Source organism: Eublepharis macularius, chromosome 11, assembly GCF_028583425.1.
Source record: "Eublepharis macularius isolate TG4126 chromosome 11, MPM_Emac_v1.0, whole genome shotgun sequence".
Classification (NCBI taxonomy): domain Eukaryota; kingdom Metazoa; phylum Chordata; class Lepidosauria; order Squamata; family Eublepharidae; genus Eublepharis; species Eublepharis macularius.
The window spans coordinates 225,767-248,741 of NC_072800.1; the positions used below are offsets into that span (position 1 = coordinate 225,767).

The 22,975-nt window shown below is 52.5% G+C and overlaps 1 protein-coding gene across 2 annotated transcripts in view; it reads right to left on the reverse strand.

The window, feature by feature from the left end:
* EIF2AK3 (eukaryotic translation initiation factor 2 alpha kinase 3) overlaps window positions 1-22,975 on the reverse strand; it is a 166,942-nt gene that overhangs the window by 128,265 nt on the left and 15,702 nt on the right. For both annotated transcript variants that reach the window (XM_054991013.1, XM_054991012.1), the window contains exon 3: window positions 6,610-6,804. In XM_054991013.1, coding sequence (XP_054846988.1) covers window positions 6,610-6,804 — 195 coding nt within the window. The remainder of the gene's footprint in view (window positions 1-6,609; window positions 6,805-22,975) is intronic.

Here is a 22,975-nt window from a genome sequence, read left to right on the forward strand (position 1 = left end):
TTCAGGTACAATTTTGCTGTCATGTTGTCTGTCTTTACTAGAATATTTGTGCGTAACAGATGACTGCTGAAATGTAATAGCCCGTTCCTTATGGCTCTCAGTTCCAGCAAGTTCATACTCTTGTAACTCTCATTCTGTGACCAGGGACCCGGAGCCACTCCATTCTGGCAGTGAGCCCCCCAACCCCAGCAACTGGCTTCAGTTGTCAACACCATTCTCTTCAGCTCTCTGAGAGGAACTCCTACCAGGAACCTGTGTGGATCCATCCACCATTCTGTCTCAGGATTCTTCCTGGTACTTTTATCACAATGCGCTTCTTGTGAGTGATAGCTCTTTGGTATGGAAGTAGGAACCACTGAAGAGGGCATGTATGGAACCTCACCCATTGAAGTATATCCTGACACGACACCATCATGCCAACTAGTTGTGCCAGGGACATAACCTCCTGGTAATGGTTCCTCCGAATCTGGAGAATCAATGACCGTAACTTCTTTTGTCCCTCTACCGACACAAACATCCTGTCCTGAATTGTGTCTATAAGAATTCCCAGGTGAACAATTCTGTGCTGAGGAATGAGTTCTCTGTTGACAATGAATCCGAGTCTCTCCAGACACTCCAATGTGACTTCTACTGCTTCCAATCCCTTCTGCATAGAAGGAGCCTTTACCAAGATGACATCCAAGTAAGGAAACAGATATCCCTTGCAGTCTGAGTACAGCTGTTAGTGTTACCAGAATTTTGGTGAAGACCCTGGGAGAAGACTTGAGTCTGAAAGGGAGTGCCCGATATTGGAAGTGTCTCCCGTTGTAAGCAAAACGGAGGAATCTTCGGTGTGCCTCCTTTATGGGGATATGAAGATATGCCTCCGAGATATCGATAGAGGCCAAGATCTCCCCCTTCTGGATGGCTGCCGCAATAGTTCAAAGTGTCTTCATCTGAAACTTGCAGGTCTTTATGAACTGGTTCAGCCACTGAAGGTCCAATATGGCTCTGACGTCTCCATTCTTCTTTGGAACTATGAAGAAGGTAGAGTAAACCCCTTGACTCCTCTGCGCTTGAGGAACTGGTTCTGTCACCCTGATTTCTAGTAGATGTTGAATCGCCTGAAGTAGAAGTAGATGTTTTTGATCAGATGGGTTTCTTGGAAGCTGAAAGATCCTGTTGGGTGGCTTTGCTTCGAACTCCAAAAAATATCCATTTGTTTCTGTGTCCAGAGCTCATCTGTCTGAAATCGTTTGATGCCAAATTTCCATAAACTCCTGTAATCTGCCCCCAATCTTGCTGAGGTGCCTTGGGGCATTGTAGTCATACAGAAGACTCCTTTTGTGGCTTGTGGAATTGTCCAAAGTTTGAGAAGGCGGTGGATCTGTTGTCCGATCTGGATCTAGACTGCCATCCTCCTCTTGAGGATCTGGAGGTTCCGAGTCTCAAGGCTCTCTTGGGATTGAAACCTCCAGCTATGTTGAGGGTCCTTCTTTTTTGACGGGAGCACCTTCTTCTTCTCTTTGTCTTCCACAACATACCTATCTAGTGCCTCACCAAAAAGGTTAGTTCCTCTGAACGGGATTGCCGCCACCTTGGCTTGGGCTGAGGGGTCTACCTCCCATTTCCACAACCATGTGTTCCTTCTTGTCACCACGTTGAATCCCATCACTCTAGAGGAGAACTGGAAGGCATCCATGGTTGAATCTGTGGCAAAAGCTGTTGCTAAGGAAATTTTTTTGACCTCATCCTTGATTTCTTTAGGAATATTGCTCTCTGCTGCGGCTAGATCTGACACCCAGGAAAAGGCTGCCCGGGCAAATAAGGATCCAGCCACCGAAGCTCTAACTGAAGTTGCCGAGGCAGCAAAGTTCCTGCGTAGTGCCTGTTCAATCCTTCTGTCACAAGGATCCTTTGGAAAACCATCTGTCCCCATAGGGAGAGCAGAATTGGTTGCCAGGCTAGATACCAGGTCATCTACAACAGGCAACTGGATTTCCTCAGCAGCATCAGGTGTGAAGGAATACAGCTTGGAAACAATTGGTTGATTGGCCTTTGATTTTGCTGGTATTTCCCATTCGGCCTTCATGATACCATGAAAAACAGCAGGAAGTGGTACACCAGTTTGAAGACTTCCCTTCTTGGGTAGAACCTGTTCTGACCCCTGTGGGAAGGCCAACTGAACCTCCTTTTTTCTGTGTCTATAGGTGTGATTTCTAGAGCCCTCAACACTTTGGGGAGGAGTCTGGAATAGACCTCTTGAGGAAAAAGCCGCACTTGAGTAGTGGCCTCCTCTTCCTCCTCACCTCATTGTTTGAAGATAAGTCTGACATCTCAGAATCAGAGTGAACATCTTCCATGGGGCTAGAATCCCTAAGGGAAGAGGCTTCATCCCCTTTCTGTTTCTTTGCAACTGGTGGGGAGGGGAATAGCTGCCTCTGTTTGCCTGCCTTAAAGGGTGAGCACTTCTGGGGCGTCTGCCAGCCCTATCTGCCAGAGAAGCCCCTTCTCTGAGGAGATCATGCTCCTTCAAAACTTCTTTAAATTCTCTCCTCATTTCAGAGCCAAGCCAGGAAAGAATTTGGGCTTACTTGGCTTGTAGGATCTGATTCCCCCATATTCTCTGCTTGATCCGCTGGAGACTGATGGGATGACATTTGAGTTGGGGGAACTAGGGAGTTCAAGCTCACAAAGGGCATCCCCTACCCCCGGAATGGGGACTAACCCTGTCTTTGCAGCCATCAGTGATCCTTTTTCCCACCAAAATAATAGATGTGCAGCAATAAAAAATGGCAGGAAAGGTAAACAGAGCCCCCACAGAAGTAAACTGAAGTGACAAGGGGTCTAAGTAGGAGAAGAAATTGGCCTTAACGGCCTCTTACCGCCCCTCTGACTGGACATCTTTTATAGCGTAAGAGGCTTCTGAAGGTCCGCGTAAAGGCTGAAGCAAGGCTTGTCAGCCCGTCATGCCCTCCGTCGACTCGACCGCGTCCCCCAGAGCAAGCTCCAGCAAGGGGGGCAAGCTCCGAGCCTGAAAGCTGGAGCCCCGCACGGGAGTCTGAGCGCAAGCCGTGGAAGCTGTGCTAGCCCAGCGCTGTCAGCTCCGCTGCTCGCTAGTGTTGCCCTCCGACAGAAGGCCAGTGAGAGGGGAAAGGTTTAAGCTCCCTCCTTCCCTTGCAAGTTCTCCTTTCCGTGCTTGCCGCGGCTGCTGCTTTTCCTTTTTTTTTTTGTATTGGGATCGCGTGCTTGACGGAGCACAACAAGTCGATGTCCTGCACCCAGGCAGGGCTAGAAAAAACTGAAGAGCGGAGCAAGCCCCTCCCCTTCTGGGGTCATTCAGTTGACTGACCCTGCACTGGAGAGGAGTCACTTCCCATTTGTGAGAACTGACCCACTCCCAACAGACCACCGGAGAAAGGAATGTACTACAGCTGTCCCACATCAGAAATCAGGCCCCTTGCTAAACCCTATTACAGAAACTGCCACAGCCCTCCTCTAGTTGAAGATGACATCTGCAGAGGAAAATGCATCCCAGACAACTCATTTCCTCACCTGGTGCACCTCCAGAGGGCGCCACCGTGGGGAGAACACAGACGAAGCAGCCCGTCCCTCCAAGAGCTTGTTGCAGCGGGAAACCCAGGCTTGGATCAGGCATGGAGCAGGAGGCAATGCCAGCCCCCGCTTCACCCAGCTGGGATAAGGAGTGAAGCAGGTGGCAATGCCCTCCCCTCTTCACCCAGCTGTATTAGATGCAGAGCAGGTGGCAATGCCAGCCCCCCTTTACCCAGCTGGGATCAGGAGCGGAGCAGGTGGAAATGCCCATCTGCTGCCTTCATCCAGCTGGGATCAGGCATGGAGCAGGCAGCAATATTCGCCCCTACTCCTGCCTTGACCCAGTTCGGATCAGGAACGGAGCAGGTGACAATGCCAGTCCCCTCTTCACCCAGCTGGGATAAGGAGACGTGAAATAACAAAGGGCAAATATGGGTAAGGATAAGGAGAAGAGCAGGTGGCAATGCCCTTTCCTCCCTTCACCAAGCTGGGATCAGGAGCGGAGCAGTTAGCAATGCCCACCCCCCTTCACCCTGCCAGAAACAGGCGTTGAGCAGGAGGCAATGCCCGCCCCCTTTACCCAGATCCCTGTTTATAGCTGTTATGTCTGCATGCCATTCATCCATGCCATTCATGCAGCTGATCTGTTCACTGTAATAACATACTGTATGCTTTCATGCCATGCTCATATAGTGCAACCACTATAATCATGCCCTCCTTGGCCTGCCTGAAAATGGAAGTGCTAATGCTGATTTCACAGAGAAAGCAACCAGCCTGTTATCTCTGAAAGTATGCTTGTTAACCTTGCAGCTGTACTGTAACTCTTCACAGGGGAAAGAGGGAGTTTTTATTCCTTGTAATCTTCTGCCTTTCTCTGTCCAGACAAAGCTATTATGTTCTCATGAAACTCTTTAGGATTTTTGTGCCTAACTGCTAACTGCTCAAAGGGAGGGGAGAATTGTGCTCCATATATCAATAGTGCATATGCTTGTATAACCATTCCTGCCAGCTTACTCATCTATGGATGTATGCACCTATGAGCTTAATGGATCTCTAAATAAAAACCTTTTCAACCAATGCACTGGAGTGCTGTGAGGGGATTGGGGGTCTATCTGCCATGGACTGCTGTCCCTAGAACTGACAGAGAAAAAAGGAAATCCTTCAAAACCTCCTTACATCTAGCTTATGTTGGTGTCATTTCTTATTACCTAAAGAATAGGGTATTCATTTTTGGTATGAAAGGAAGGTCCATTCTGAGAACAACATGGGTAGGATGAAATATACATTTAGTTTACTTATACCCTGGCTTGCCCTTGTGATTCTAGGAAACTTTCAATCCTAAAATAAAGCTGCCCATAAAACAATAGACCCTCCTCATGGAACCCAGCAATCCAAAAAGTGCCTGCAAGTCAAATACCCTTTTAAAAGCCTTAGCCTGTTCCACAAAGCAGGAGCCACTGTTGAAAAGGGAGTGGCTAGCTGGGCAGCCTCAAGTGGAGGAATAACCACCAGATCCAAGGCAGGCCGATCACGAACTGGGATAGTCCTCTGACTGTTGTGGTAGCCATGAAGTCATGAGCTGGACCTGACAAAGCAGCCTCAATATGTGCACTGGAATCCCTGAAGGGATGCACAGCAGGAGATCCAAAACCGCCTCTTTCAGCTCAGCCAGGGAGCACACTGGAAATCTTGGCTTGGCAGAGGGTACGCACCAGCAGCACGACGATCCCAAACTGTCCCTAGCACCAAACACAAGACCCATGCTATCAAGGGTGGTTTCTGTTTGTAACGGGAGAAAACTTCACAGAAAATAATTGGAACCTTCCTCCCATGCCCCAGCCTTTTAAGAGCCTGGTAGCGGCTCTTAAAAGTGAAAGACTAACAATTATTTCAATAGGAGCTTTTGTGAGTTACAGCTTACTTCTTCAGACATGAGAAACGAAATCACACCTGGAATCCTACTTACAAGGAAAGTTACAACTGCAGGGGAGAAGGCAGAGAGTTAGCACCATGAATCTTTTCAAGTATAGATTTTGTTAGCTGCCGTCAGAATGGGGAACGACAATTCCTAACCAGAGGATGAGGATCCCTGGTGGTAGATTTCATGGAGGGCAGAATCCTGACAGAATCTGAGGTGGCTAGGCCCTCACCCCCCCCCCAGGGCTACCAGGGAACTTGTGGCCAACTATGGCTACTGGATCAGAGGCCCAGGAGGCTCAGAAGCAGGGGCCAGTAACAGGATCATCTGGGATTCCTGAGGGACCCATACAGGAGAGCGACCAGGGATCGTGACCAGGGATTGCATGAGCTCCCTTCCCCAAGGCCTGAGAGCAGGAAAGATGGAAAGCCCAGGCAGACACACAGCTCAGAGGGAAGAAGGCACATCTGGCTGCCCAAGGCTTCTCTGCTGGCCATGAGACATTAGAGGACTAAGCATCTCCTTGAGTCTGTGAAGGATACTGGGCAGGGAGGTAAGTGTAAGTGCCTGCAGACTCCAGGCCACTGCTACAGCTGCAGGATGTAGTCTCAGTTCACCTCTGGCTATTGTGGGATCAACAGCTCCAATAGTGTTTACGATCCCTGCCTTGACTCAACTCCTCACCCTGGGTGCAAACAGGACAAGTGTGAACCCCATCATAAAACTTCGACGTATGCATGTCAGAAGCAGAGTTAGGAGTTACAAGTAATGTATGAAGTATTCAGAGGTTCAAACAGATAAGAAAGATACGTTTAAGTGAAAATGAACAGATGCTGGTACCATGTTACAGTCTGATTAAACATATTAAAAACTGCCAATCACCATTCCTATAAAAAGTAGGTCCAGTAGAACCGTTAGATATTGAAGTGAGTAAGGAAACTGTTTAAGACACAATGACACGTAGTGCTGAGTTCCTTGACAAGTTCTAATTCAACACTTTCATTTTGTATATTCCCAATGAAGGTTTAAGGATCTCAAATTCAAAAGCAATTTCAATTTTTATAAATACTTAAAAGGTTTAAGGATCTCAAATTCAAAAGCAATTTCAATTTTTATAAATACTTAAAAAGTCTCACTGCAACGTGCCAGTCTTTTACCTTTCCTGAGCATGAGCTCAGCCCATATGTTGTTAGGGATTTTCCTCCAACCAAAACAACATCATCCCCAAATCTGTAGGATGACTCAAGTAGAGATTCAACAGTGAAAGGAACAGCTTCCATGCTTTCTCTGTCACGGTCCCACTGGAAAAGGTCTCCATCCAAAGAAGGAATTATCATCTTATTTCCAAATACCTAGAAATAATCAAATTCGCAGGCATTGGTAAAGGACAGAACAACAACAACAAAACCATGTAAGAATACAGAACTGGCCAGATTTTTTAATGACGGTCTTGCTGAGTAGGATGGTGCAGCTCTCTCCTCTAGGCAAAACCAGCCTGAAGTCTACGCTGGAAAGGGTGGAGTGTAACTAAATGCGAGGTTGCACCCCTGCTCTGTCAACTTCTGCACTGCACTTCTGAACCCATTAGCGCGATGCACAGAGGCCACGGCGATAAAGGTCATCATAATAAGGATCTCCAACTGGACTATATAAGCTGCTCCGAACATCAAAAAGCCAGATCATCAATAATCATTTAAAAGTCACCAGACCAAATGGTGATTTAAATGGTTTCCTATTCGTTCCTTCCTAACAGTGCCACATGCATACATATACACAAAATCTGGTATCTTTAGTTGTTTTAAAAATTTTTATGGCACACATAAAGGGGAGAAGGAAGCAGAGAAACTGTGAGAGACGAGAGCTTTCATGGAACGAAAAAACTTATAGTAAATTAGGAACATTATTTAGAAATAAATCACAAATACACGCAGTTTAATTATACATCAATATATCTAATTGGCTGTTGTGGGTTTTCCGGGCTGTATTGCCGTGGTCTTGGCATTGTAGTTCCTGACGTTTCGCCAGCAGCTGTGGCTGGCATCTTCAGAGGTGTAGCACCAAAAGTCAGAGATCTCTCAGTGTGAGAGATCTCTTTGGTGCTACACCTCTGAAGATGCCAGCCACAGCTGCTGGCGAAACGTCAGGAACTACAATGCCAAGACCACGGCAATACAGCCCGGAAAACCCACAACAACCATCGTTCTCCGGCCGTGAAAGCCTTCGACAATACAATATATCTAATTCTCAACATGGCGTCATCTATGGATACCTAAATCCCGAATCTAGAGCCACAGACAAACAAGGTAAATCCTTCTATAAACGTGGGAAAAGGCCCAAGTTTGGAGGAAAACCCCTGACATCTATTTTTTTAAAAAAACATTTGGGGGGTTAAAACTCCCTCCAATATGATAGAAACACCACATGAAGCTTTAAGAAATGATGGTTGTTGTGGGTTTTCCGGGCTGTATTGCCGTGGTCTTGGCATTGTAGTTCCTGACGTTTCGCCAGCAGCTGTGGCTGGCATCTTCAGAGGTGTAGCACCAAAAGACAGAGATCTCTCAGTGTCACAGTGTGGAAAAGATGTAGGTTATTTGTATCTACTCAGGAGGGGTGGGGTTGAGCTGAGTCATCCTGTAAGAGTTTCCCAGGGTGTGGAATGCTAATGGCGGGAGGCTTCACTGTATCCTGAGGAGGTTCTTTTGAATCCCCTCAGTGCCAGGCAACCACAACAGCATTTCCGGGCTTCAAGCCGTGGTTTCTGTCAACAACGGGGGAAAGGCTACGTGGCCTCCCAAGCACGACAACTCCCCCCCCCCCCCGTGGCCAGACACTCCCGCAACAAGGCCATCTGCTCCCATGCAACCGGCACGAGTCACCACTCAGGCCCAGCTGCTGGCGACTGTTCCAAGGCAGGGGCATCCCACAAAAGCCAGGCCGGTGCAGCAGACAGTGGTTCAGATCAGATTCTGGGAGACCCAAGTTCATGTTCCCTCTCTACCATGGAAACACATTGGGCAATTTTGGGCCAATCAGACGGCCAAGCCTAATCTACCTCACAGAGTTGCTCTGAGGATAAAATGGAGGAGAGGAAAATGATAAAAGCTGGGTTGTTTTCCCACTGGGGAGAAAGGTAGGGTATAGATGAAGTAAATGCGTAATACAGTTGAAGACGGGGGATAGATAAAAGAGTGGGAAGTAGCAAAGAAAACAGGGGAGTTGACGATATGGTGGCTGCTTGGAAGAGAAAGTAACGAGGGGAGGGGAGGTTGGCTGCTGGGTAGGGAGCAGGAAAAGGGGTAAGAGACTAGGAAGGATTTCAGGGAATAGAAAAAGGAAATGGGGGGGAGGGCGAGATGATCCCCTCGAGTCCTTGAGCGTCCCAGCTTATGCAGTATACATATACTAATGAAGACCAGAGTTACAGGGGCAGGCGATGTCAACCCACCTCTGTTAGTCTCTTGCCTTGAAAACCCCGGCAGGGGTCATCATAAGTCAGCTATGACTTGATGGCACTCTCCACCAACACCATGTCATTTACAGTCCACCCTTCTCATTGACAGTCAAGTAGACGTCAACTGAATTATGAAAAGGGCATTTTAAAATAGGTCATAGGGCTGTGCTGTAACAAAATGCATTAGAAAGATGGCTTGGAATAGGGGTAGGGAGGGACTCTCCCACTGTGTATTTTCTGTTGCTGTGAGTATGCTCCTACTGGATAGTTTCGATGTTCAACCTTTCCTAACAAATTGCGTATGTTTTTTTAACATTGTTTTCGGCTAAGAATTCAAATTTCTGCGTGTTTTCAAATTTCTGTTAATCATACCCTATTGTATTGTTTACTGAGAGTCCACCTCGTCTTTAGCCCAATATTTCAGCTCTTGTGACGGCACTCTGGTTGTGAGCTGGAATCCAGCGGTCAACTTGTAACTGCAACAAAGGAGAGGGGCCAGAGGAGGAGCCATCCAGCCCCGAGCACAGAGTATGTTAAGTGCCTGAATATGCTAATGGCTTTGCTTGCAGTAGGGTAAGGGTTACCATCTTCACACATTGCTAGGATGTCACACCTCAGGGCTAGGGAAACAACAAAATGGCTACAATGTACTCTCTTCCTGTGTAGCAAGAACATCTGAATAACCTGAAGGGGGGACCAGACTCCCCCCAAGGGGTGATTAAAAATTCTCTGGGCACAGAGAAGCAGCACGCTACTCTTCCTTCTTTGGAAAGGCATCGAAACCACGAAAGACTAAGCGGTCACCAAGGGGCTCCATTTTGCCCTCAAGGTAAAGGTCACATTGGGGAGAAGGTCTCAACGCAGAGAACTAAGGTGGGGACAGTGGGCTTCAGCTATTTAAACATTGTATGTACTAAGAATAAGGAACGGTGATTAAATGTTTTCACCTTTTCTTTGTATCCTTGCTCAGCTTGAATGCTTGAACAGACCATGCACATTCTTTTCATTCATTTATTAAACTTGGTCGTATTTTGAATGCTCTAAGCCTGATCTCTGGAAACACACAACACCTATTCAGTCTTACTACCTGAAGTGTTATAATGGGGAAGGGCAGCAGGCAAGCTTGCAGTCTCTGGAGCACAATAGCTCCAAATCACAAAGTTGTGATAGATGGCCCCTTTGCTAGCTTGTAGGAGTGAAGCAAACAGGCATAGCGACTAGACAGTGCATCTAGACAGCAACAAAGGTACAAAATGTTAGACTTGCAATTCCATTGAGCAGAAAATACTCTCACGAGTTACTGGTGTCAGAAGATGACATCCATTTTTTTTAAACCCATGGAGCAAGAAAAGGGGGGGGGGCGCGGTGCTGAGTGGAGACTTGGGACAAGCTGGGGCTCTCTCAGCATCACAGGGACCAACCCACAGAAATGTGGCCTTTGAGCATGTGGTGAGGACTTGCAATTCCATTCCTTCAGAGGCCCCATAGCTGACACCTGCAGCAATTTGGGCATCATCTGCATCCACTTGTTAGGCACTGTAAGCCGGACACGACTCCCTCCTGACCAGTGGTTTCCACATGTATTTCTCATTAATAGTCCAATAACAACAACAACATTCGATTTATACACCACCCTTCAGGTCAACTTAACACCTTCTCAGAGCAGTTTGCAAAGTATGTTGTTATTATACCCACAACAAACCCCCTGTGAAGTGGGTGGGATTGAGAGAGCTCCTAGAAGCTGTGACCCAGCTGGCTTCAAGTGGAGGAGTGGGGAATAAAACTGGGCTCTCCAGATTAACCACTACACCAAACTGGCTTTCCAAGCCACGCACTCCAAATTACTGTAACATTGGCCACTTGCCCAACTGACCATTTGTTCCCCTCCTCAGAGTTTCAAGATGCCCAGGCACATTCATGGTGCTCCAATACATAACCCTCCCCTCCTAATCACTCACTATTCCCATTGTTCTACTGAGAATACCTCACCTACAATCTTGACTACAATCAAGGGAAAACAGCTTGGTACTTTTTTAAAGGTGTGTACACCAAACACCTGCTGTAGTCCTATAGATCTACAGGGCATAAAAGTTACTGACATATACCACGCTTGCTTTGCTAGATAATGGGATCTTCAGCTCATGTTAAAAAAACTCTGGGAAGGGAATCATCTTTTCCACTTCCAAGAGTGCTTGTGTTCCTCAGAGCATCATTACAGGGTTTTTTCTCTTTTTTTATAGTGCCTTTTATTGAAATTTTCAACATAATTATAAAATATATAGTTATAAAGGAAATTAGAAAAACTAGATAAAAATGTAAGGGGGAAAAACAGTGAAGAGAAAAAGAAAAAGATAGAAAAACTAATTAGTAGGAATATATACCAATTTTCCATTTTCCATTTGAAGCAATCAAAAGCTGATACAAGTTCTAAACTAAATTTAACTTTAACATTTAACTATCTGTTGTTTCTTCCTGATATTCAAATAAGCATATCATTAGTTCTTCTCATTCTATTTCAACATCAAGTCAATAGGGGATTTCTATGTAAATGAATATTTATCCACAATCTTTTCTTTAATCAATAGCCTTGATATAACCAGCACAACATAATCAAAAAGTCTTTAGAAAAATTTCTACCTTCAAGGCCTTCATAACTCAATCATTAGTAACCAAAAGCACATTCATTCCTAAATATATTTTATGTCTCTCCAAATATATATGTATGTTCTTTAACAGGGCCATTTTTTCAATCTCCTAACAACAGTTGGACCCAAATTATCCATCAAAACAAAAAGGGGCTTTAATAGTTTACCCTATGAGATCCTAATATTTCTTTGAGAGCCTAGCAGTCTGTAAATAAATAAACCTGTTCTAATCACCCATTAAACACCAACTTAAATTCAACAGACCCTGAATTGGGTATGTTCAAGTGTACAGTTTTTATTTTGTCGGTGTTTGTATGGCTTATGGCTTCGGCCGGAAAAGCAATAAACATATTATTATTATTATTATTATTATTATTATTACAACAACAACAACAACAGACCCATTAACTTCTCCATCAAGTATGTATGAAAAGATTTTTTTCTCTTCAGTTAGTACATACAAACCCAAAATTGGCAGCCCAATCCTAAGAAGGGCACGGAAAGTGAACAGGAACCGAACTAAGGCTTGCGAGGGCGCATCTAGCCCGTACGCCCGCGTAAGTGGCCTTCCGCCCGCGCTGGGACGTGGCGCTGGCCCGCCGGCGGGCCAGCACCGGTGCAAGCCACAGGCGCCCGGGCGGCGGCGCAGAAGTGGCGTAGAGCCCTACGCCGACGCAGGGGGGGGCGGGGAGCAAGGCGGGGTCGGAGTTAGTCCGCTCCCTAAGCTCCTCCAGAAGCGGGAACGCCCACAGCAGCGCAAAAAAGCTACGCCACGGAAAAAGAAGGCGTAGCCCATAGGCGTCCATGGAACGGCGAAAAATCAGCCCCCTCTCTGAGCGCCTCGCCCCGCCCCTATGGCCCGAAGGAGCATAGGATGAGAACTATCCCGGGGACCAATCAGCGTGCGCGCCCGGCATGGACGAGCCCCCCTCTCTGCACCCAATCACCTGCGACCGCGCCCTACAAAACATCCGGCCAGCGCCGCCCAAACCCCCAGGTAAGTGAGCACTCGGCCGGAGGCTCTGCCCGTCTGCTGAGTGGCATTGCCCCTTTGAAAACCGAAACGGGCTGAGGGCATTCACATTGGCAGGCGCAGAATGCACTCGGGGGACTTTGCGAAAAACTGGGGGAACTTCGCATAAAGGGGAAGAGGTGCCTAACTGCCTAACTCTCTTTCTACCGTGATAGAAAGAATGACTCCACAGCTAACTGATGCATGCTAGTTGCTTCTAACTAAGCACAAACAAACTAACCCTTCCGTGGCAGAAGGGAATGACACTTTGCAAATTAACCGCATGCTCTCCCGTTTCCTTGCAGGTGCCCTGACTCTTGCGCTCCCACCTGGTGATGACCGACGGAGCGCTGACAGGTAAGGAGGAGGTGGGGGGGGCATTCCGCAGATTAGTGCAAACCGCCCATTCACCTGAACCCACCCGCTCACTTGCCGCTTTGGGTGAGGCCCAGCAGGGGTGGGGGGCAACCATGGCCGCCCCTGGCTGCCTCAGAGGCAGGCGCCTCGAAAACCACATGTGGCCAGGTGTTTGTTGTGACCAGCTCATTCTCTCCCTTAAAGGTAAAGGCTTGCCAAGGCCGAGTGCATCCTCACCAGACCGTCATGCATCAGCTGCTGCCCTCGACCATGTGCAACCCCCCCCGGATGGCGGAGTGTGGGGCTTGCCTTGCCAGTGGAACGAGGCAAAGCCCACACGTGTCTTTTTCCCCCACAGGCACGTCCAGGGCATGGCTGCTCCCCCGCGCCCCGCCCTCCCCAAACATCTCTGACGGACGGTTGGCTGCAGCCTAGGAAGCACCGTCGCGCCGCGGCCTGCATCCCAGCCCCGCCCCTCCGAGCGGGAAGGAGGGCTGTGTGGAATGCTCCGGCTCCCTCGCCAGCCTAAACGCAAGCCCGCTCTTTCCAGTGCAATAAAACGAGATGTACAACAACTGTTTTCTGTGTCTGCGAGTCTGACTTCGTCCTCCGCCCCTCCCCCAACACTCCCGTCACATCTCCCCACCTGCACATTGCCACAAATGTATCCGACACACCCCGTCTTGCCTCCCCGCCCCCCCTCCCTCCTCCCCCCCCTCCTCCTCTGTATTTGACCAGTGTCTGTACCACCCATCTGCCGAAGAGAACTTGATTCTCAGAAGCCTATGTCACAATAAAATTGGATAGTTTTAAAGGTGCTATGGGACCCTTTTTGAATTCGCTACCACAGGCTAACACGGCTAACCCCCCTGCATCTATGGCCAGGTAGAGGGTTGGGGCGGGGCATGTGAGCGGGGAGGGGGATCAATCCCCGGTGGGGAGAATAGCTGGCACCCGATAAGCAAGGGAGAGGGTGGTGCGAGCTGCCGCTGCAAGGGAGCGGGAGATGGCAGGGGAAACGGTCCGCTCGCGGGAACCCTAGCCCCCACCAATGGAGAATCCAGGGTGGTGGCAGGCGGATGCCATATCCCGGGCAGGAGGTCTCGCGCGCCTGGGGAGGGTCGCCCCCATCGCAGCCGCAGCCCTAGCAACACAGTCCCATGAGCGGCCGCCTCCCAGAGTGGGTCCAGCCCCTCGGGCGTCTGCAGCAGCCCCATTGGTCATTCCAACACCTTCCACCCCAGGGCGTCCTGCCTCGCATCCAATCCCGTGGAGCAGTTGCCAGCCTCCCACGCCAACAGGCCATGGTTGTTGGGAGGGGTGGGGTGTGTCCAAGGCTGCGCGTGGCTCCGCCCTGGCTCGGCGCCGTCTCCTGCGTTCAGCAATTGTGGCCACTCGCGTTGCCCTGCCGGGGGGGGGGAACCACTCCGAGGCTGCCAGCCCCGCCAATCCTGCAGGGAAGGCCGCTGGCCCCGCCCACAGGGGCAGTGGAAGAGCGCATCAGCTGCGCAAAGTGGCTAAAATGCGGGAGCCCGAGGCCTCCCGGCTGGCTGCCACAGCATGCCCCTTCCCCGGCCGGGCCATGCAGGCTGGGTGGCCACCCCAGGCCTGGGAAGGCCCCCCGATGGCAGGTTGCGTGACTGCCCCAGCTCAGGGCGGCATGCCAGGCAGGGCAGGTGCGTTAGGGCAATATGGAAGACATGCCAGAGCGGCCCCTGGCCAGTCCTTGTGCATCCTAAGCCCCCCCCCCTTGGAAGGGATGCGCTGTCACCGCGGGCCTGGTCATGCGCTCATGGTGCCAGGGCAGGATATGGCTGGCAGTTCACCAAAGTATCGCAGGCAGACACGGGTCCATGTGTAGATGAGCTTTATTCCCAGTCCCACGGCGCAACGTACAGCCAGGCCCAAGGGTTCACGTCCCGCAAGGATGCACTTGAGCAGCACAGCATCCCCGCAAGGGAAGAGGGCCCTGGGGCCATAGGAAGCCAACCACCACGGCCCCCTCCCCTCCAACCCACAGGTCTGAGACGGGGGGGGGCCTGTGCTGAACCTATCCATGAACTATGCAGCTGCCAGACAGAAGATAGGGAATTGTAACATCTCAGACCCTCCAAGGTCATGCCGGCGGGCGGTGTAGTTCGGTGGGCAGCACAGAAACACTATACCCACAGCGGTCCCGGCTGCATGGAGGGCGACGGGTGGCGGGAGCAGTGGGCGGCCAGGCTCGGGGCCCAGCTCATTGCCAAGGCTGCCGGGAATGACCTCCTGGCAGATGAGGGTGCGATGACTGCGCGGCCAGTTTACCTGGAGGAGCTCTTCCCTGGCCGTGCGGAGGAGGCCCACCTCATACGAGCGTGGCTAGACACGGCGCTGTGTGAGGTGGAGCATGACCTCCTGGAAGAGGAGGTGGCTGCGGGCCCTGCGCGCAGTAAGTCAGGGTCCTCGGCGCCATCCAGGGAGCCTCCTCCGCTGCCACAGAGGGCAGGCCATAAGGGCCCGGAGGCGTCCCAGCCACTTCCGTCGAGGCGCAGGTTGCAGGTGCTTGCAGCAGATGCTGGGCTGCCACCAACGGGTGCCCCCCCTCCCTCTCTCCCCCCTCTGCAGGGACCATCAATGACAGGTGGATGGCTGCCATGGACCGGGTTCACGGGGCATTCCAGCAGGCGCGGGCAGCGGCACCATGTGAGTCTCGCCAACAGGAGGGGCACGGGCATGTGGGGTGGGGCGGCCTGCGGCCGCGACAACAACCCCAGAGCCCACAGAGGCCCTGACGCTCCCATCCCCCACCTCTTGCCCCCACAGCGGCGCCCGCCCGGAGCCCCTCGCCAGATGAGGAGGAACTTGGGAGGGGCTTCACCGCCTGGTCTCCACCCCGCTACCCGCCACCCGCTGAAGACCCAGAGGGTGACCCAGTGGAGGGGCCTGGCAGGAAGCGGCCAAAGCTGTAGCCCGTCCCCGCAGACGGCCGGGCAGCTGCCGATATGCCATCCCAGGCACAGGCATCTTGGACCCCAGCCGGGCCCCTGCTCTGTAACGGGGATGCCGTGGCGGGGCCGCTGGCCTCCCCCTGCTCCGACGCGCTACCTAGCCCTCACCCTCCTGGCTGCTGAGGCCGGGGTTCTGGGTTGGCAAGCTGCTCTCTGGGCGCCTGATGCGGCCCTGGAATCGATTGGGAATAAAGCCAAGTTCGTTAACCGCTTTTCCCGTGCAGCCCGTCCATGGGGGGCGGTGGCTGCTGGCCGGGGCGGCTTTCCCATGCTCTCTACATGCAGGGGTTGAGGGAGCGGGGACTCGGAGGGGCCGCCTGGGACACCATAGGGGCGTAAAGGGCGAGTGTTTGGCCGGCCGAGCCCCCCATGGCCAGGCATGGCCCTCAGCGCGCAGCATGCCACAGGTGCTCCGCGACCCTGTCTCGCACAGCTCGGTCATGCTCCTGGGGCTCTGCAGGGGCGTCAGGAGAAAGGCGACCGGCGGGCGGCAGCCAGGGGTCCTCGCCTGGGCCCTCTGTGGCTGGCAAGGGGAGCTGCTGGCGCACGGCAATATTGTGCAGCATGACACAGGCAGCCACGAGCTTGGCGACGGTGAACGGCTGCATGGCCAGGCGGCCGCCCGTGTGATGGAGGCATCTGAAGGGCATTTTCAGCTGACCGAAAGCACGTTCGATCACCATCCTCGTGCGCCGGTGGGCCTGGTTGTAGTTGGCTCTGTCGGCGGGCTCATCCGCAGGGTATGGCGTCAGGAGGTAAGGCAACAATGGATAGCCACGGTCACCTGCAAGGGGAGGCGGAGTTAGGATCTCCCTTCCCATCCCCGTCCCCTCACAGCTCCCCCACCAACTCCTGACCTAGGAGCCAGCCTCTCCCCTCAGGCCATGATGACAGGAGCCTGTTCAGGCCGGAGGTGGTGAAGATCTGTGCGTCGTGGACGCTTCCCGGGAACTTGGCAACGAGGTCCGTGAAGATCCCCTGGTGGTCACAGGCTGCCTGGACGTTGATACTGTAGAACCGGTGCCGATTCCTGTAGACCTGCGGCTCCTCTCTGGGAGCGCATATGGCCACATGCGTGCAGTCGACTGCTCCAATCACATTGGGGAAGCCTGCAAAGGAGGAGAAACCAGCCCGGATGGGTGCCAACTCTGCCTCCGAGGTGGGAAAGTGGATGTGCTCGCGGATCCGACCAACTAGGGCGTCCAGGAAGGCATGCAGGCAGCGGCTGGCGGATGACTGGGAGACCTCCAAGGCCTCAGCCATGACTCCCTGGAAGGAGCCGGTCGCAAGGTAGCGGAGGGACAGCAGGACCCTCTGGAGGACGGGGATGCCCCGGGGAGCCGCAGCTTGCCCCTGAAGGGCGGGCGCGAGCTCCTCGCACAGAGCCTGTATGGCTGCCCTGTCCAGGCGGAAGCGGTCCAGGCAAGTCATGTCGCCCAGGAGCAGGGATGGCACCCTGGCCTGGAACCGGCGGCGGCGTCTGAGGCGGCGCCGCCTGAGGGCCGCTCGGACAAACACGGCTGGCAGGAGGTGGCTGGTCCGGATGGCTGGGAGCCGCGGCGGCAGTGGCGGGCACCAGGCGGGGATGATCAAGGCGCTGGAATGATTCTTTCGGGCCCGCGCACAAACGAGTGCGCCTCCTCATGTCTCAGGGGGTTCCTTATGAGCGGGCCCTTGACGAGGGGCTCCCAGGCCCAGAGGCGGTCATGCGAGCGGTCATCCCGGAGGCGGTGGTGGGCGGCCTGGGCGTTGAGGTCCTGCCCGGTTAGTATTTGTGGATTCAGGGAGGCGAGGGGGGGACGTATGGATCGTGGCACATGTGTGACAGGGCCTCTCCCGTGAGTAGGCACGGCCCCTGAGGGTCCAGACCCAAGCCAGGCGGAGGCAGAGGCAGCGGAGTCTGTGCCCCCCCTGGCAGAGAGCGGGGCCCAGGAACAGGCAGCCCTTCCACCGCCACAGCAAGCCCCTGCTGCCAGCGACGAGGAGCCTCAACCGGGCCCGTCGGGGGGCATGGATCCGGAGCACGGTATGTATCTGTGGCCCTGCTGCTGGTGGGGCCAGGGACCGGCTCGGCCACCGGCCTCGGCCACACATCCAAGGCCACTCATGGCGCCGACCGGTCTCAAGACGAGGGGCTGCGGCCGCAGTTGGAATGGGTGTGCTTGGCCCAGCTCGGTGGCCTGTGGCAGCCCATGTTGGGCCGCTGCTCTTCCCTCCCTGGGGCCTCTTCCCACCCATGTCTCGCTCCAGCAGGGACCATGCGCCTGGAGATAGGCGGGGAGGTGATTGCCCAGCTGCGCGAGCTGCCACCCTCCCGGAGGACCTCTGCTGCCGGAGCGGCTCTCCTGCAGTCGCTCGGCTTCCCTGTGTCGGTGGAGGGTGAAGGTGGCCCTGGGACTCCGCCGGTTCAGGACACCTCATCGACAGAGCCGCTCGAGGAGCTGTCCCAGCCTGCAGCACCATCCCCTCCAGCCCCCCCGCCCCCGGGTGCCATGGGCCGTGTGCGGGAAGGACCTGGCTCCGCCTCTGAGGGGGAGGGGCCCATGGAGGGGATCCTTCCAGGCGCACGGGCTCGCGGCCCCCGCCCTGCCCAGCGGCTTCCCCCGACACTAGCCGCAATGTGGGCGGCGATCGAGAGGGAGCGGCTAGAGGTGCACGCTGCATGGGAGGAGGCGAACAACCGCGGCCGGGAGTTCATGGCTGCGGTACTGGAAGTGGGGGAAGGGGTCCGTGCCTCTCAAGTCCGTGCCGAAGCCCTGCTCGGGCGGCTCGTCGCCATCCTCGACCCTCCGGCCCCACCCGCTGCAGCAGCTCCACCCGCCCCAGAGGCACCCCTCCCTCGGGCCCAGTTGCGTGCGAGAGGCCGGGCCCGTGGACGGCCAAGGGGGTCCGGCCGCCGGCCTCGCCGGTGACCGCCGCTGCCGCCTTGGGGGTGGGGTGGGGTGTTTTGCTGCACAGGCGGCTCTCCTACACGCCTCCCCTTCCTCACGTCTGCTGGGGGAGGTGGGATGATATAATAATAAAGGCTGATTTCTGTGCAATGGGTGTCTGTGTTCTTTGCCTTGGGATGGGGACGAGGGGGCAGGCCCGCTGTGTCTGCCTCTTGGTGGCGGCCTCAGGCCAGCCCTCCCCTTCGGCGCCACTTGGGGGCTGTCCCCTGCTGCCAGAGACTGGCTGCTGCCCTGGATTCCTCATGGCAGGGCGCCTGCCAGTCCCATGCCAACCTCTCTGGACGCGGCTGCCAGGGACTTGGTGCTACATTGGGCAAACGGGGGAAAGGCTTCTCAGACTACGCCCACCCCTCTCCTTCCCGACTGCGAGCCCCGCCCGACACACGAGCCGAGGCAGTCTGCCAGCATGGGCGCGGTTTGCCTGCTGCTCTGGGGCCTGGCCGGGATCGCGTGCTGCCCATAGGCTGCGCCTTTCCTGGCCCCTCCCCCTGACGCTTGTCAGGAACAGCGCCCTTTGGCTGCGCCTGGCGGCGGCCGTGGATCAGACCCGCCCACAACACTTTCTGGTTCTCCAAAATTGCATCTCTGCGCCGCTGCGGGCGCCGCTGCGGCCACACTTTGCTGGCACAGGATCCGGCCCGGCGGCGCCGCCACACCACCAGTGCAGCCGCGTCGGCGTTGGGGCCGGCCATAGGATTGCGCTGTAAAGTCTTTATTCACTCTAAGCTAACTTCTACTCTTATAAACAATCTTTATTCATTCCTTATTGCCTCTTTTGGTTATAGTTATGAATTTATACATTAACTGGGGATGCCAACCCGCCCCCCCCCTCGCAAGGGCGGTGAGCGGATTTATGCTAGCCCGTGGAGACTTATGGATCCAATTGGTTTCCAGAATGCTCTGCGGGATCCTATGCTCCACGGCGGCTCGTTAGATGAGCTGGTGGAAGACTGGCAATGCCGGCTCTCCAAAGCCATCAGCGAAATCATTCCCCGTCACCCTCTTTGCCCCCGTGTAAGACGGGCTCCCTGGTATACAGAGGAGCTTCGAGAAAAGAAGCGGGAGCTGAGACAGCTTGAGCGAGTGTGGCGGTGATCTCACAACAAAGAGGCAAGATCGTCTTATAGGACGTTTATGAAAGCCTATGAGATGGCTGTGAAGAAGGAGTTTTATACAGCCTCCATCGCATCAGCTAGCTCACGCCCAGCAAAATCGTTCAATGTGGTTCGGTCACTAGTCTCCCTCCCAGAGGGAGGCCGCCAAATTCAGAATTCGGACATCAGCTGTGAGGCTTTTGGGAGTTTTGCTGAAAAATTTTTGTCTCTCCGCCGTGACTTGCCAGCCACAGTTCATACAGTGAAGGAACTAGAGACCCCTTGGCCGTCTTTAGGGTCAATATCTGATCAGTTCAGTCCACTCTCCGGGGAAGAGATTGACAGGACCCTGAAATCAGTTAGGCCCACCACGTGCCCCCTGGACCCATGCCAATCGTGGCTGGTAAAGGCCAGTGCCGATGGTCTGCGGTCCTCATTGGAGGCCATTGTTAATACATCCTTGGGCACTGGGGTTTTTCCCGGGCCACTAAAGGAAGCCGTGGTGAGACCTCTCCTGAAGAGACCATCACTGGACCCCACTGACCTGGTCAATTATCACCCAGTCTCGAACCTCCCGTTTCTGGCAAAGGTGATTGAACAAGCGGCGGCAGTGGGACAGATACAGGGTTTACTGAATGATCTCTCGGCCCTAGATCCCTTTCAGTCCGGGTTCCGGCCAGGACATGGGACGGAGACGCTGCTGGTCGCCCTCATGGATGACCTTCGCAGACATCTGCACCGAGGCGGTTCAGCGCTGCTGCTATTATTGGATTTGTCAGCAGCATTTGACACAGTCAATTACGATCTTCTGACTCACTGCCTCGCCGATGTGGGGATACAAGTGACTGCCTTACAGTGGCTTGTCTCTTTTCTCTACAGTCGGGGACAGAGGGTGGCGCTTGGGGAGAAATTGTCACCCCATCACCCATTGGTGTGCGGGGTCCCACAGGGGGCAATACTCTCCCCTTTACTGTTTAACATCTACATGCGCCCCCTTGCCCAGTTGGTGTGAAGTTTTGGGCTTGGGTGTCATCAATATGCAGATAACACCCAGCTGTATCTGATGATGGACAGACGGCCCGGCTCAGCCCCAGATGTCCTGGAACATGCGTTTGCAGCTGACTGATTGGTTGAAACAGAGTCGACTGAAACTGAACCCAACAAAGACGGAGGTCCTGTACTTGAGCCATGGAGGACTGGATTCAGGACTCTGGCTCCTGGCCCTCGATGGGGCACAGCTTGTGCCAGTTCCGAGGGTTAAGAGCCTGGGGTTGATCCTAGATGTCTCCCTGAAAATGGAGGCACAGGTCACAGCGGTTGTCAGATCTTCTTTTTTCCACCTGCGGCAGACCGGGCAACTTGTCCCTTACCTGTCTACCTGTGACTTAACTACAGTGATCCAGGCAACAGTCATCTCTAGGTTAGATGACTGTAACTCACTTTACGCAGGCCTACCCTTGAGCCTGACCCGAAGATGCTGGTGCAAAATGCAGCGGGCGCATCATTATGAAAGCACCAAATAGGGTGCATATTACACCAATATTGTGCGAGCTGCCAGTGGAGTATCAGATCAGGTTCAAGGTCTTGGTATTGACCTATAAGGCCCTGTGTGGACTGGCGCCAGCGTACCTGAGGGACCATCTCTCCCCATATATTCCCCAGAGGACCCTCCGATCAGGAGGAAAGAAATTGTTATCAGTCCCTGGCTCCAAGGAGGCCTGCCTGGCCTTGACTAGAGCCAGAGCTTTCTCAGTCCTGGCTCCTACCTGGTGGAACGCTCTGTCTACCGAGACCAGGGCCCGGCAGGATCTACTATCTGTCCGCCGGGCCTGTAAGACAGAGTTGTTCCGCCAGGCTTATGGCTGAGGCTGGGCCTCCGCTGGCTGGAGGATACAACATCTACCCCCCCTCCCTATATGAGAGCTGCCCACCACTGTTCTTAAGCTGCTGCCATGTTCAACTGCACTGTTGCATTATTTGTTATTAACTGTATTGCCGCCTTCAGGAAAAAGAATGCTGCTATTTTTATATTTTTGTATGATGCTTTTAAATGTTTTATATGGGATGTTTTAAATGTTCTTAATGCTGTTATCCGCCCTGAGCCTGCTCGCAGGGAGGACGGAATACAAATACGATAAAAATAAAAAATAAAAAATAATATATAATACTATTCCTTTTTTAAGCATTAATATCCACAAATTCTTTCCCCAAATACTTACATATCAAATATTTAATATCCTTTACTCTAATATGAGCCTCTTGCCAATATATTATCTCTTGTTTAATTATGATGAAATATTTTCTTCCTGTTTTAATGGGTACTTAATCCATTAATATTCCAGATTATAAGATTATAGTCCATATTCAGTTTTATTTTATGCCAGACCTTTCTTTAAGACCTTGTTACATTGTTGTCTTTACTGTTGAGGATCACTTGTAGATTCTTCTAAATTGTTGGTTTCCAGATCTATTTTTATATTTTTCATAGCATTCCCTTGCTTTAGAGAGTTCAGTCTATATCTCTGTTGATTGTAGATGAATATTATTCCCTCCAGTTAATCCCATCTGCACATAATGTTTTTCTGTTTAAGTTTCTCAGTTAAAAAGACATAGTATTTCCTCTTATATAAAACTGCTATTGGTATTTCCTTTAACAAGATTATCTCAAGTGTTATCAATCATAAGCTTCTGTTGGTAGTGTTGTTGAAACGCTTGGTCTTTCACTCCTCTCCTCAAAAAGTAGACAAGACCATCCCGTGGTGCTTTCTTTAATTTTGCATATTGAGTGTTAATTCTAGAAACAATATCAATTTCTTGTTCCATTTACTCCTGATCACGCTGTAGAAATTCTTCTAAAGCTTCCAGAATTTTATCTCTAATATTTTCTCTGCACACTTCAAGGAATCATTTCATTTTTAGGCAAAATTCTTTTTCTTTTAGCGCCAACAGAGCTAAGTTGTCTTGTTGCTTTGATAACTCTTGACATGATACCTCCCATTTTACATTCTAAGATCCCCATTCTGTCA